The sequence below is a fragment of the Anomaloglossus baeobatrachus genome, chromosome 8 (genome assembly GCF_048569485.1).
Source record: "Anomaloglossus baeobatrachus isolate aAnoBae1 chromosome 8, aAnoBae1.hap1, whole genome shotgun sequence".
Taxonomy (NCBI): domain Eukaryota; kingdom Metazoa; phylum Chordata; class Amphibia; order Anura; family Aromobatidae; genus Anomaloglossus; species Anomaloglossus baeobatrachus.
In genome coordinates this window covers 134,572,386-134,587,148 of record NC_134360.1, presented here as the reverse complement: position 1 = coordinate 134,587,148, position 14,763 = coordinate 134,572,386, and the positions used below count along the sequence as shown (strand labels likewise).

The window sequence follows — 14,763 nt, the reverse complement described above, 5'->3', positions numbered from 1 at the left end:
GAGAAAAAAAAGGCAAATTGAACATAATTTCTCTCAAAGCTTCAAAAACAGGCCAGACACAATTGTTAGGCTCTTTCCAAAATTGTGGGGAAAACAACTTTGTTTTAAGCATGTGATGCTCGATCACACTCACCTGTGGCAAGTAGCCTGAGTGGGCAATATGTAAATCCCAATGGAAACCATATAAAATGGGGAGAAGTTGACTCAATCTTTGCATTAAACACCTAAATTTTAGGATAAACACTAATAGAAAGAAATAGAAGCCTACATAGTATAAAACATAATACTTTATTATAACATAATTAAAAGGTCGAAACTTACATACATATTAAAAACTACAAGTACAGAAAAAAGAAGACCAAGAATCAATGGTAATTGTAAATAGAGTTGGTAATAAATACAAATAGGCCTCCACCTTAAAGGAAAACAACCATTTTTTGTTGCACCTTAAAGGGACTCTGTTTACGTTTCTGTCATGCCTCATTTGATTGCTATTGATATGTACCTTTAAGATATATATTTTGGTAGGTTTTTAGCACCTACTACTATGATATTTACGATTTTACTATTGGTAAAATAAATAGAAAATAGTGTATTTAATAAAATTAATAAAAATAGAAATATTCATACATATTTTTTAGCTATTTATATCCATTAATTATGATGGTCAATTTTTTTGTGACCAACTCTATTTGCGATTACCAGGTATTTCCAGCTGTCTGCGCGTCTCTGCCCTGACATAGACTCAGGCATCGACCCCACCCCTTCTCTGCCCCTGGGGTGTTTTCTAATCCTTAGCTGTGACACAGCTATCGCCTGACTTGCTCTTCCTCTGTGGAACATTCACTTGACCCTCTAGTTCCCGTTCACACAGTTCTCACTTCCTTGTACTCTTTGGCCAGTAGATGGCGATGTTCCTTTGCAGAGCTCTGTTATATACCAACTTCATTTTAGATAAATGGGGTATGTGTTAAATGGGAAATAATTTTGCAAACTAAATCCTTTCAGCTGTGTACATCATATTCCTAAGTCAGCACAACTATCTGTGTGAATATACTGCATCATGCACCACTTAAATACTGTAAAAAGGTGAATTTTATGATATGCTGTCTTTTTCCTGCAGCACAACCAGGACAAAGTAAACTTCTGACTGATTTGGTGATTGAAAGGATTCTAAAAGAGGATGAAGGTGCATATACCTGCACAGCAGAAAACACAGTGTCATCTATCAATACTATAGTGCAGGTGTTTGTGAGAGGTAATGCATATTGTGAGAATTAAATACTATGTTCATACAGGCCACGAGAATGGAATTTTAATTACTGACAGTAATAGTAAATATTAAGGTTTTTAACAGAAGCCAATCTAAGTTTTAACAACAGAATGAAAGAATAACAACCCTTCTAAGTTAACATTTTAAGTACAATAATTCATGTTTTGATATGTGTTAAATTTGAAAATATGATGATAATATTATAAAAAAAATCTGAATAGATGTGAGAATAATTTTATTATACTTTAATAACTCAAATTTTTGCAAATTTAAAGTAGACTTTTGACCATAAAAATGCAGTCCAATCTGCAGGGTTCGTGTTATAGAGCAGGGGGTGAAGAGTATATTGATATATACCTTTGTAAGAAACAATTCTGTATGCCCGGTGTTATATTAACTTAAACCTCTGCTCTTTCTGGGCTTTTCAGTGACATCAATGACTGACAGCCATCTCTCTGTGTCTCTTGAACCAAGAAAGCTGTCAGTCATTGATAGGACCACTCCCAGAAAAAGAAGATGATTAAATGATTACAACACAGATTATACAGCATTGTTACAAAATTATATATAAATCTTCTCAGCTTCCTGCTCTATAAAATGGGACTTGTAGATTGGAAGACATTTTCATGGTGGCAGGTTCCCTTTAAGGAAATTGGATAACTAACACTAACATTGAGAACCAGGAAATAATAAAAATGTCACTTATATAGAAATAGGCAATGAATCATTAAGTCAATTGAAGCTTAAAACTTTGTCTGGACTCTCAGGGAGTAAGCACAAAGCATATAACTGAGGCATATTTATTGGTATGCCTAGAAGAATCTTATTTGCTGTTGGCATGTTTGGTTTAATGTAATAAGTTGGAAATAGAGATAAGTCAAAGTCCCCAAAATTAATTGATTCCGGTCAATTGGGCAGTTTACTTCAATATAATCATGACTTAATTATTGTATACTGTATATTATTTTTGTGTGTGTCAGTACTCATTACATTTTTTAAATATATTTAGAACCTCCTGCTCTTGTTGGGATCCATCACAGCGATCAGACTGTGTCTTTGGGTGGCAGTATCATTTTACATTGTGTCGTAAAAGGAAATCCAATTCCAAAAATTCAGTGGAACAAGAAAGGAAATGATATTCTGTATAATCAACGCTTTAAGCAGTTCAGCAATGGCTCTTTAGCAATTTATAACACTAAGGTAAGTCAGCCTATCCAGAACAAACTGACCTGCAGAATCATATTGTGAAAAAAAACCCAAAAAACCAAAAAAAAAATTGCAGAATTGTGTTTTTTTTGCTATTTTTCCATATTTGGAATTGTTGTCCTTCTTTCCAGTACACCACATGATATCATTATCCATGATATAATGGATGGGGTCTTTTAAAAGTATACCTTGTCCTGCTGCTAAAATAAGCCCTTACACGGCTATACTGACAGAAAAAAAAGTTATAGCTATTGGAATAAGGGGAGGAAAAAACAAAATCATAAAAAAAATTGACCAGTCCTTAAGGGCTTAGAGACATATTAATATTTGATCTCCTTTCAGGCAGTATAGCCATATAAATATGCTAAGCACAGAAATAAATTCACCAAAGAAGAACTGAAATAAATTGAAGGATTTTTAAATGGCCAAGGAAAAGTCTGGATCTAAATCCCAATAAAATATTGTGTGATGTTTTCAACCAGACTATGTAGACAAGAAATCCTCCCAACATTACACAGCAGAAACCTCGCTGATGTTAAGGACTGGTAGGCATACAGACGAGTCACTTTTTTTCTGCCAATGTAAAACATCAGGTAGACATATAATCACCATTTCCACAAAAAAGGTAGTGGCTTATCTGTGAATATGTAGTTTAATAGATATCAATTATTACAAAGTCAATTTGTTACTCTTTTTTGTTCATTACATCACCTTTATATTTATATTCTATTTGACTGAAGGAGAACTATTCATATGTCCCAATATGTTAGAAATGTTAAAAAGCATCACAGGTGTCTTAACTTTTGTATACCGAGAATACTAAATGGAACAGTATTATGTGTAAGATAAAGCCAGACAGCTGGGTGCTGGTATTCTCAGACTGGAGAGGGTCATGGTTATTGGCCATCCCCCAGCCCAAAAATAGCCACCTGTATCCGCCCAGGATTGTCGCATCCATAAGATGCGACAAGCACGACACTTTACCTGGCTCTTCCTGATTGCCCTGATACGGTGGCAATCAGGCTAATGAGGGGTTAATTGAAGCCCACAGCAGCCAATAAGTCCTGGATTAGTAATTGCAGCCATCTATGGGCCACCCCCATCACTAATCCATAAGTGAAAGTAAATAAACACAAACACTGAAAAAATCCTTTATTTAGAATAAAATACAAAAAAGCACCCTCTTTCACCACTTTATCAACCCCAAAAACACCCATGCAAGTCCGACATAAATCACACAAGCTCCCACGGTGATTCAGCTCTGCTACATCTGAATCACAGCGAGTGGCTATAGAGCATGACTGCTCGCTGTGAACTGCAGACAGAGAATGACTAAGCCCCGCAATCAGTGGTGACATCACTCCGGTTATTTGCAGTCACAGCTGGACATTCTCATGGTCCCCCACCTGTGACAGCAGGTAATGTGACCTCAGGCAAACTCAGTAAAGTCAGGGACCTCACCTCAGGTGAGACCCCTGTATCTCCTGGTAGAAAACTGTCGAATTTTTTAGCCAAGAGATGTAGATTTGGTGCTGTAAACTTTATATCATATTCCTGCACCCAATCTACACCTCCTGGCAAAACCCGCAGTTTTAGATGCTTTTTTTACGAAGTTTTTGCCGCGTTTTCTTGCCACAGTTTTTTACCATGGTTTGATGCGCAGTTTTCTGTTAGTAGGTGTAAATTTGGTGCTGAAATGTCTGCACCAGATTTCATCATCACATTTGCACCTCCTTGCAGATACAACTTTTTTTTTTGCATTCTTGGGCCAAGAGATGCAATTTTGGTGATGAAATTTTGACACTATATTCATGCACCCAATCTACACCTCCTGGCAAAAAATACATCAAAACTGCATGAGATATGATGCGGTAGGGATGCAATTTTATATATTTTTTTTTTTTTTTGCTAGGAGGTGTAGATTGGGTGTAGGAATATGGTGTAAAAATGTCCAGCACCACATGGGCATCTCTTGGCAAAAAAAAATGTTGTTTTCTGCCAGGAGATGCAAGTGAGTTCACTGAGTTTAATGAGATCATCAGAGGTCCTCTGAGGTCAGTTTACCTGTGGTCACAAATGGAGGACTCCAGCTGTCACCACAACTAACCTGAGTGACGTCACCACTGATCGCTGCAGCTCATTCATTCTCTGGAACTCACAACAGGCGGTCATGTTCCATGATCGCGCACTGTGAGGTTCAGATATAGCAGAGCTGAATCCTTGTGGGACCTCGTGTGGATTATGTCGGACCTGCAGTGGTGTTTTGGGAATTAATAAAGTGTTGAAAGAGGGTGTTTTTTGTCTTTTATTCCAAATAATGAATTTTTCAGTGTTTGTGTTTATTTCTTTTCACTTACAGATTAGGGATGGGGTGTCTCATAGATACCTGCCATTACTAATCTAGAGCTTAGTGACAGCTGTGGATTGTTATTAACTTCTTATCAGCTCCGAAGTGAATGCGTGACCAGGAAGTACTGTGCCGTTATGACAGATTCTCCATAAGTATAGCACACATGCTCCTACCCTGCTATTCCGTCTACCAACATTTTTAATCTCTAGATACTGGTCCCCATAGACTTATATGGGACCGGAACCGGATTTTAGAAAAAAGAGAACAGGGACCCACCGGCTCATCTATATTCATAACACATGCTAAGTCACTCATGAGCCATGAAATTGAGAATAAATTTGAATGCAGTCTTAAATGGATAATTAGAAAACAATTTTCAAAGTTTGTGTTATACTGTATTCTCAAAAAGTATCTGAAATTTCAGAAAGCCATAGATTTCCTAACAGAACGCATTCACTGCTATACATTATATGGATGCCTGAGGCAATGATTTTTTTCAAACCGGTCAGCCAATGAAAGGCTACTCAGCCCATAACCACATGAACAATAAAATCTGGATATTAGCAATAAATTGATGAAAATAAATTGTCTTAATGGTTATTGTGTTTAAACGTTTTTCTGGAGCTTCATGAGAAATATGCAGTTTCCATGGTATTATCCTCAGCATCACTCCTCTGTGTTAGATGTTGTATTTATGTTATTGTTAGATGAAGTTATGCTTTTCAGTGCAGCTATTGCTCTTTTTGAAGCTTTTCTACAAATAAATCACTTTTCTGCACAGAATGAAGATGTTGGTGAATATAGCTGCATAGCTACAAATGATGCTGGGGTATTGGAGCATACCATCACGTTGTCTTTGCAAAGTAAGTTCTTTTTGGATATTTTGTATGAAAGACATCATCAGAAAAACATTACATTTCTTAACTCATTCCTATTACATTTTACATTTTTTTGCTTTTTCATCTCCAAGGGCCAAAATATCAGAAACATATTCTCTGTGTTTTGGATGAAAGGGGTTTATGGGGTGTGTAAAAGGGATTTGCTGCCAATGCTATAGCTGTCTTGCCAATATTAAAGGGGGATTCCGTTATTAATTATTCATGTCAACTTTGAGAAAAAATAATTTATATTCAACTATTAATGATGCCTCAACATTTCCTGATCCTTCTGCTATAAGAATAAGAAAGTAAGAATGGTGACAAACTGGGTCAAAACAATGTACTAATAAAGAATTTTTTTATATACAACATAAGTCTACAGTTTATATTCAACTAGCTTCAACACTAATACAAAGTACCGTAATAGCACACAATAGCACTCAATGAAACCCACAATTACCTAATAATATTTCCCACCAACATTACCTAAAGCTCACAAACAATAGTAACCAACCTCATTAGCTCTCCCTAGATGAAGATCAAGGAGTTAACAGAAGAATTATATAGGAGAGGTATAGGATGGGATAACAGGGCAGGAGAAGGAAAGAATGATTACTTTACCCAGTGCTGGACTTTTAAGCCCTGCAGAAACAGGAATATTTCTGGTCCCAGGTGTGGGGTATCTTTCACACCAACTGAACTAATGTTAACACCCCATCCTGTCTGAACCTGTTTTCAGCAGATGGACAATTGTACATCTCTTTTTGACTGGACATTCCTTTGTCCAAGGCAAATCTTCACCCCAATCTATAGTAGGGGGAACTACTGATACATACAGTGCCTACAAGTAGTATTCAACCCCCTGCAGATTTAGCAGGTTTGATAAGATGCAAATAAGTTAGAGCCTGCAAACTTCAAACAAGAGCAGGATTTATGAACAGATGCATAAATCTTACAAACCAACAAGTTATGTTGCTCAGTTAAATTTTAATACATTTTCAACATAAAAGTGTGGGTCAATTATTATTCAACCCCTAGGTTTAATATTTTGTGGAATAACCCTTGTTTGCAATTACAGCTAATAATCGTCTTTTATAAGACCTGATCAGGCCGGCACAGGTCTCTGGAGTTATCTTGGCCCACTCCTCCATGCAGATCTTCTCCAAGTTATCTAGGTTCTTTGGGTGTCTCATGTGGACTTTAATCTTGAGCTCCTTCCACAAGTTTTCAATTGGGTTAAGGTCAGGAGACTGACTAGGCCACTGCAACACCTTGATTTTTTTCCCTCTTGGTTTTCTTGGCTGTGTGCTTTGGGTCGTTGTCTTGTTGGAAGATGAAATGACGACCCATCTTAAGATCCTTGATGGAGGAGTTGAGGTTCTTGGCCAAAATCTCCAGGTAGGCCGTGCTATCCATCTTCCCATGGATGCGGACCAGATGGCCAGGCCCCTTGGCTGAGAAACAGCCCCACAGCATGATGCTGCCACCACCATGCTTGACTGTAGGGATGGTATTCTTGGGGTTGTATGCAGTGCCATCTAGTCTCCAAACGTCACGTGTGTGGTTGGCACCAAAGATCTCGATCTTGGTCTCATCAGACCAGAGAACCTTGAACCAGTCTGTCTCAGAGTCCTCCAAGTGATCATGAGCAAACTGTAGACGAGCCTTGGCATGACGCTTTGAAAGTAAAAGTACCTTACGGGCTCGTCTGGAACGGAGACCATTGTGGTGGTTGTCCAGGCTGTGGAAGGCTAACAGTAGTTCCATAAGCCTTCCACTTCCGGATGATGCTCCCAACAGTGGAGACAGGTAGGCCCAACTCCTTGGAAAGGGTTTTGTACCCCTTGCCAGCCTTGTGACCCTCCACGATCTTGTCTCTGATGGCCTTGGAATGCTCCTTTGTCTTTTCCATGTTGACCAAGTATGAGTGCTGTTTACAAGTTTGAGGAGGGTCTTAATTAGTCAGAAAAGGCTGGAAAAAGAGATAATTAATCCAAACATGTGAAGCTCATTGTTCTTTGTGCCTGAAATACTTCTTAATACTTTAGGGGAACCAAACAGAATTCTGGTGGTTTGAGGGGTTGAATAATAAATGACCCTCTGAATAAACTTTTCACAATTTAAAAAAAAAAAAAAAAAAAGATATAACATTCTTTTTTGCTGCAGTGCATTTCACACTTCCAGGCTGATCTACAGTCCAAATGTCACAATGCCAAGTTAATTCTGAATGTGTAAACCTGCTAAATCTGCAGGGGGTTGAATACTACTTGTAGGCACTGTAGATATATATGTATATACAACCCCTGACAAAAATTATGGAATCACCTGGCTCTAAGGGTACTTTCACACTTGCGTTGTTTTCCTTCCGTCACAATCCGCCCTTTTGAAAAACAGCGGAATCCGTTAACGGATTCCGCTGCTTCCCATAGACTTGTATGGATGACAGATTGTGCCAAAAGGACCTGCGTTGCTTCCGCTGGGCGACGCTGCATTGCTTCCGCCCAGCGGGAGGAACGCAGCATGTAACTTTTTTTGAGCAGCGGAATCCTTAGGATTTCACTGCTCATGCTCTCTCTGGCTCCCTGCACCCGTAACTAAGGTAAATATCGGGTAACCAAGCAAAGTGCTTTACCCGATATTTACCCTGGCCACATGTGCAGGGAGCCTGACACTTCCCCGCTTGGCTCCACCCCCTCCCGCACTCCACACCGCATGTATATATATACACATACACACACACACTCACACTCACCTGTCCTCAGCGCCATGGCCCCGCTCAGCTCCACCCACTCTGCACTCCGCCCCCCGCACACATTCTCAGCAGCCGAGCGATCAGCTGATCACCTGGGGCTGGGAGCGATCAGCTGATCACCCGGCGCTGAGAGCGATCAGCTGATCACCCGGCACTGGGAGCGATCAGTTTACCCCCCAGTGCTGGGAGCGATCAGCTGATCACCCGGCGCTGGGAGCGATCAGCTGATCACCCGGCCACCGGCTGCTGGGAGCGATCAGCTAATCACCCGGCGACCGGCTGCTGGGAGCGATCAGCTGATCACCCGGCGACCGGCTGCTGGAAGCGATCAGCTGATCGTTCACAATAGTCTGCCGCCGGTGAAACTGTGTAAAAAAAAAAAGGCTGATTTCGTTGTTTTGTACGATCCGTTGCATCCGTTGTGCCACTATATGCAACACATCCGTTGCATCCGTCACACAATGCAATGCAACGGATACCATTCATCGCAAGTGTGAAACTAGCCTAAGGATGTTTATTCAGTTGTTTACTTTTGTTTAAAAAAAAGCAGATCACAGACATGGCACCAAACTAAAGTAATTTCAAATGGCAACTTTCTGGGTTTAAGAAACACTAAAAAAAATCATGAAAACATAATGTGCTAGCCAGTAACTGTTAATTTTCAAGACGAAATATAGGTCAGGTAAAGAGAAAACCGGTTTAAATGCCGCGCTAAAAACCACTGATGTTGTAGATGAAAAAGATTTCCTTTATTTCATAATTCTACGCGTTTCAGAGACATCTCCGTCTCCTTCCTCAGGAAAATAAATCATATTACAAAAAAGGGGCAACAGAGCCTATATAAAGGAAGACCAGTAGCCACATATGCATTTGAAAAGTGAACAGCCCATATGACTCAGAGCCGATGACTCAGCGCCGCATGGAGAAGAGAAAAAAAGAAAAAAAAAAAAAAAAAAAAAAAAGGGGAAAGCACACATTAAATCAGCACAAATGAACCGAAGGAATTATCGTGAAATAACATGAACATCTCAAGGAGAAAATTAGTGGATCAGTGAAGGATCAATAAAAAACATAAAAATAATAATTATTGCGTGTTATTTAATAAAAGAGTATAAAAAGAAAAAAGTGGGGACGAGGGTAAAAGAAAAGCAGATGGTGTGCAAACCCAGAAAGTGTAGGTGATAGCACGGAGGCCAAACCTCTACACTAAACAGGAATATGGTTACTGTGGATTTGTACTTGGGGAAAGTGAACATAAATAATATGTGGAACAGGCACAAGGTGGTGGAATTAAAATACATAGAAAGTGCATATTTGCTAAAATAAATCTCTCTTATGTGTCTTTTGAATATATAAAAACGGCATATTTACATGTGAGAGGGACAGGAAGAGAAAAAAAAAAAAAAAAAAAAAAAAAAAAAAAAAAAAAAAAAAAAAAAAAACAAAAAAAAAAACTTTTTTATTATTAAACTTGAGTTGCAAGAAAAAATTATACACATATATATACATATATACACACTTATATATATATATATATATATATACATACATACATACACACAAAAAAATATTAGTGGTGTATAGGGAATCGCTAGATTAAAAGTAATTGATATTTAAGGGCAAAGAATCCACTCCACTATGGAGCGGTTCTATAGAAAGGGAAAATTGTTAAAGCGTATGCGTGGGGAAGGTGACAAGAGTTTAATAGACTGAAAGGTAATGAAAAATCATAACCGTGGGAAAAAAAGCTCAATACACCTGTGCTCAGCAGGTAGAGAAGAGGAGCGGTTCCCTGTGAAAGAGAGAGGACTGCTAGAGCGTGTGCATGATGGGGTGATGTGAGTTCGAAACAATAAGAAGTGCAGGAGTTCATACCCGTGAAAAATAAACTTACTGCACCTACGTTAAACAATCGAAGAAAAATAATTGCTTCCTTATAGTGCACGAAAGCACACAAATGAGTATGAAAAAAGGGAAAGAAAAAAAAAAAAAAAAAAAAAACATGGAATACTAAAGAGTAAAATCTACAGTGATTCAAATGAAGGTGTTGGGGATGTGTAGACAATAAGCTGGAGGAAAGAGAAAGGAATAGATAAAAACGCAATAGAAGCATATGATAAAAACATGAATAAATACAGGGCTGTCATGATATTAAAATTATATATAATATTATAGGTTGATATAAAATGGTATAAAAGACAATGAGTGTTAATGAAACAACACATAAATGAAGAGGGGGGTATTAAAAAGGGAAAAATATATACATATATATGTATATATATATGAATAAATAAACATATGTATACATAAAAACATTCATGAAGATGCATACATATATACGTATAAAAACATTTTTGCAGTGGTCGAAACACCATTATAGGAACCTAAAAACAAGAAAGGGCAGCAGGAGAAGAAACCAGTTCAATAAAACAAATCAGTGACCTCATTTAGGCCCAGGGGTTTCAAAGTGTTTAATTTATGGATCCAGAAAGTTTCCTTTCTGCTTAAGGTTTCCATTCTATTGAGAGCATCGGGGGCTACCTGTTCTATCGGTGTAATATTAAAAGCCATCTCTTTATTGTGCTTCAAGGCACAATGTTTTGAAAGACCGTGTAGCATATAGCCCTTCTTCACATTGTGCCTGTGCGAGTTCAGCCTGTTATGAAGAGATTGGATAGTCCTCCCTACATATTGTTTGCCACACACACAGTCCACTAAATAGATCACAAAATCTGACTGGCATGTAAGTCGGCTTTTAATGGGGAAGTTCTCTGAACCCCCTTGAGAGCAAAAAGTGGTCCTTTTATGACAAATACTCTTACAGCACAAACAGTTCCTTGATCCACATTTGTAAGAGCCAATTGCATCACCCATGTAATTTTTCTTAACAAGGGGTGCCCTCAATCTGCTGGGCGCTACAATATTTTTAATGGTCGGTGCCCTCCTGAAGGTAACCCTAGGGCCACTAGGTAACATACCTTTGAGAATGGGGTCACTTAATAATATCCCCCAATGCCTAGAGAGGATGTTCCTGATGGTATTGTTATCACTACTATATGTGGTGATGAAGTTAATAGAGAAATCTTTTTTTACAACAGCAATATCAGTCCCTTCAGTGTCTAAAAGGGGTGAAGCTATTTTGGGTTTTAACAAATCTGTCTGCTTCAATTTAACCGTTTCCTGAAATGCTTTCTTAATCAGTGATTTAGGATAATCCTTCTCTACAAAACGATCCCTCAATAATCCAACCTGTTCTCTGAAATCAGCATCCAGGGAGCAGTTTCTCCGGATGCGCTTATACTGATTTATGGGGATATTGTTTAGCCACTTAACGTAATGCTCACTCTGGTTGTGGATATAACTGTTGGCGTCAACCCTCTTAAAATACGTTTTTGTTAGGATTTTCTGATCTTGGTGAAAAATAGTGAGATCTAGAAAGTGTATCTCATTCTTATGAATAGTGGGTGCAAATTTTAGACCCCAATCATTGTTATTCAGATTGTCAAGGAAGGATTCTAAATCAGCATGATCACTGTCCCAAATGAGGAACAGGTCATCTATAAACCTTTTATAAATTATGATTCCACTACCGAAGATCCCATTCTCTATGTGTAGTAGCTCAAAAACCCCCATAAATAAGTTTGCATACGAGCATGCAGCCTTAGAACCCATGGCTGTGCCAAGGCGCTGATGATACAAATTGCCATTGAATGTGAAGTAGTTATTGTTGAGGATAAAACTCATTCCCTCCAACAGGAATTCTTTCTGAGGATGTGGGATTCTGCTATCACTTTCAAGGAAATGTGATAAGCAAAACAGCCCTAGGTGATGATGAATATTTGAATACAGGGATGCTACATCTATGGTAAGAAATGTGTAAGAATCTTTCCATTGAATGTTTTTTAGAAAATCAATGAGATGAGCTGAATCCCTGAGGTGGCTTTTTAAGCCAAAAACATGTGGTTGCATGAGTTGGTCTATGTAATGGGCCAAGTTTGCTGTCAGGGAGTCTATGCCCGATATAATGGGCCTCCCTGGGGGATTTTCCAGATCTTTATGTATCTTTGGCAGGTGATAAAAAAATGCCATCTTTGGGTCCTTGATTTGTAAAAATTTCTTTTCGGATGGATTTAAGATCTCCAGGTCTACCGCCTTTTGTATTAAAACCTTATAGTTTAATACGGCTGATTCATAATCATTTTTACCTGCTGCTTCATAGTACACTGGGTCAGATAATATCCTGGACGCCTCTTTCAAATAGTCAGTCCTGTTTTGAATCACAATCCCACCCCCCTTATCAGCTGCCCGTATAACAATATTGGGATTCTCCCTGAGATTATCTAGGGCTCTCCTTTCGATATTTGTGAGGTTATGATTCAGTCTCCTACTGCTATTCATGACCTCCTTTAGGTCCGTTAGAATTAGATCACTAAAAGTTTTAATGAAGTGCCCCTTGCTTCCTGTGGGGTAAAATCTAGACTTTGGTCTGACGTTAGTGTGACAAAAGGGGGTAGTTTCTTTTGTGGAGGTCGTGGGGGCATCCCCTTTTAGCAGGAAATGCCTCTTAAGGGTCAGCTTCCTAATGTAGCTTTGAACATCCAGAAATATGTCGAAATCCCTGGATCTATAGGATGGGCAGAAGGAGAGACCCTTATTTAGTACCTTAATTTCTCCTTCATTTAGGATATAATCAGAAAGGTTAAAAATATTGCTGGTGGACCCATTCATATTAATTTCATTAGTCAGGCACCCCTTTTTTCCTTTTTGTTTATGTTTGTGCCCTGCTCGGGTTCCTCTACTGTACTTTTTCTTTTTTTGGTGGACTTTGGTATTAGGAAATCCGTTATCATCCCTCCTTTCAAAATCTTGGCAGGGGGTAAAAAAGGTACCAGGGGCATTATTTTATTCGTATTGTCAACAATTATTTTATCACTGGTAGTGGGTATATCAGAGGAAATGGTCATATTTTGTGTTTCGGGAAGGGGGATGTATTCATCATGTGTGGACAGATCCAGCAGGTCAATAAAATCTTTATCCTGCATAGTGTCATTTTCTCTTAGAGTGTTGTTCAAAATAGGTGTCAAGAGTGCCCTCTCATTTCTAATCTTTTCTATTTGTGACCTAATCCTGGCCAAATGTTCCCTGGTCTCCTCTATGGTTCTAGGATTAGATTCCATATTGGGAGGTTCAATGTGATACCTAGAGGTGGAGGATTGAGAGGTAGTGGTTTCCTTGGTGTGAGAGGCTCTGTCTATATTAGATTGTGAAAAAACCTCATCCACCAATATGTCGATTTTATCTGGGGGTTTGCTGGTGATAATGGAATTTTTCGTTAATTGGGATATAGATGGGCCGTCCGTAGGGTTAATGTCAGCATTTCGCTGGTTCTTATTTTGTTTATGGAATCTGCTATTGACAAAACTCCTATTGTTGTTGAAGGTATTATTAGCGGAGCTATGTCTCCTGAAACTCTTTTTTCTGGCTGGAACTCCTTCTGCAGGGAGGGATGGAAATACCGAAGTTTTTTCCTGTCTGTCCCTTTGGATCTTCCTAGATTTCCTAATGATGGAATCATGCTCTAATTGTAAGAGCCTGGTGTTGATACTCGAATTTAAATTTCTATATTCAGGGTGTAGTATATAGTGGGTTAAGTCCTCATATAGTTCAGAAATTTTTACAGTAGCTGCTATAGCAATATTGGATCTCTTATCATGCAGGCACAGCAACATACCTTGCATGCAGTCCGTGAAAAGTCCATCCCATTTGGTTGTGAAGGTTGGATCCTGTGGAAAGGGGGAACTGCGGTGAATTTGCAGACCCCTGGGACAAAGTTTCTCCTCCATGTAAATGGACAGGAAACGAGCATCCAAGCTGTAATGCAATTCCTCTTTTAGGAGGTCCTCAAGGGAATGAAAAAGTTTCCTCATAGTAGCGGTCTCCTCTTCTGTGAAGATGATGCCTGAGTCCATAATGGTGTCATCAATAGTATTCTCTGAAGATCCGACCGTCTGCAAAATCAGCCTTTCTCTGGAAGATAGGCGATTATTGAAGTAATCCATGATGTCCACGGGTGATGTTGTAGAGGACCCTCTGCAGCCGATTTTCCCACAAGGGAGGATTGGGTCAAACGCCAAATCCCAGTGTCCGAAGAACTTGTAGAGCTGTAGGGGGAAAAAGCGCAATAGGGTCTTACCCGGTATGAGGGTAGAGAGACAGAAAGAGGTACACTCACCTGGTAGGGTTGTGCAAGTCACAACTCCTTATGATCGCATGTGAGTGCCTTTTTGTGGTTTAGCAGCGGCCC

The 14,763-nt window shown here is 39.0% G+C and overlaps 1 protein-coding gene across 1 annotated transcript in view; it reads left to right on the top strand.

Annotated features, from left to right (window-relative positions):
* The window catches only part of HMCN1 (hemicentin 1), a 921,797-nt gene that overhangs the window by 617,374 nt on the left and 289,660 nt on the right, over positions 1–14,763 (top strand). The window contains exons 84-86 of the mRNA XM_075322013.1: positions 1,124–1,258; positions 2,283–2,473; positions 5,611–5,692. Coding sequence (XP_075178128.1) covers positions 1,124–1,258; positions 2,283–2,473; positions 5,611–5,692 — 408 coding nt within the window. The remainder of the gene's footprint in view (positions 1–1,123; positions 1,259–2,282; positions 2,474–5,610; positions 5,693–14,763) is intronic.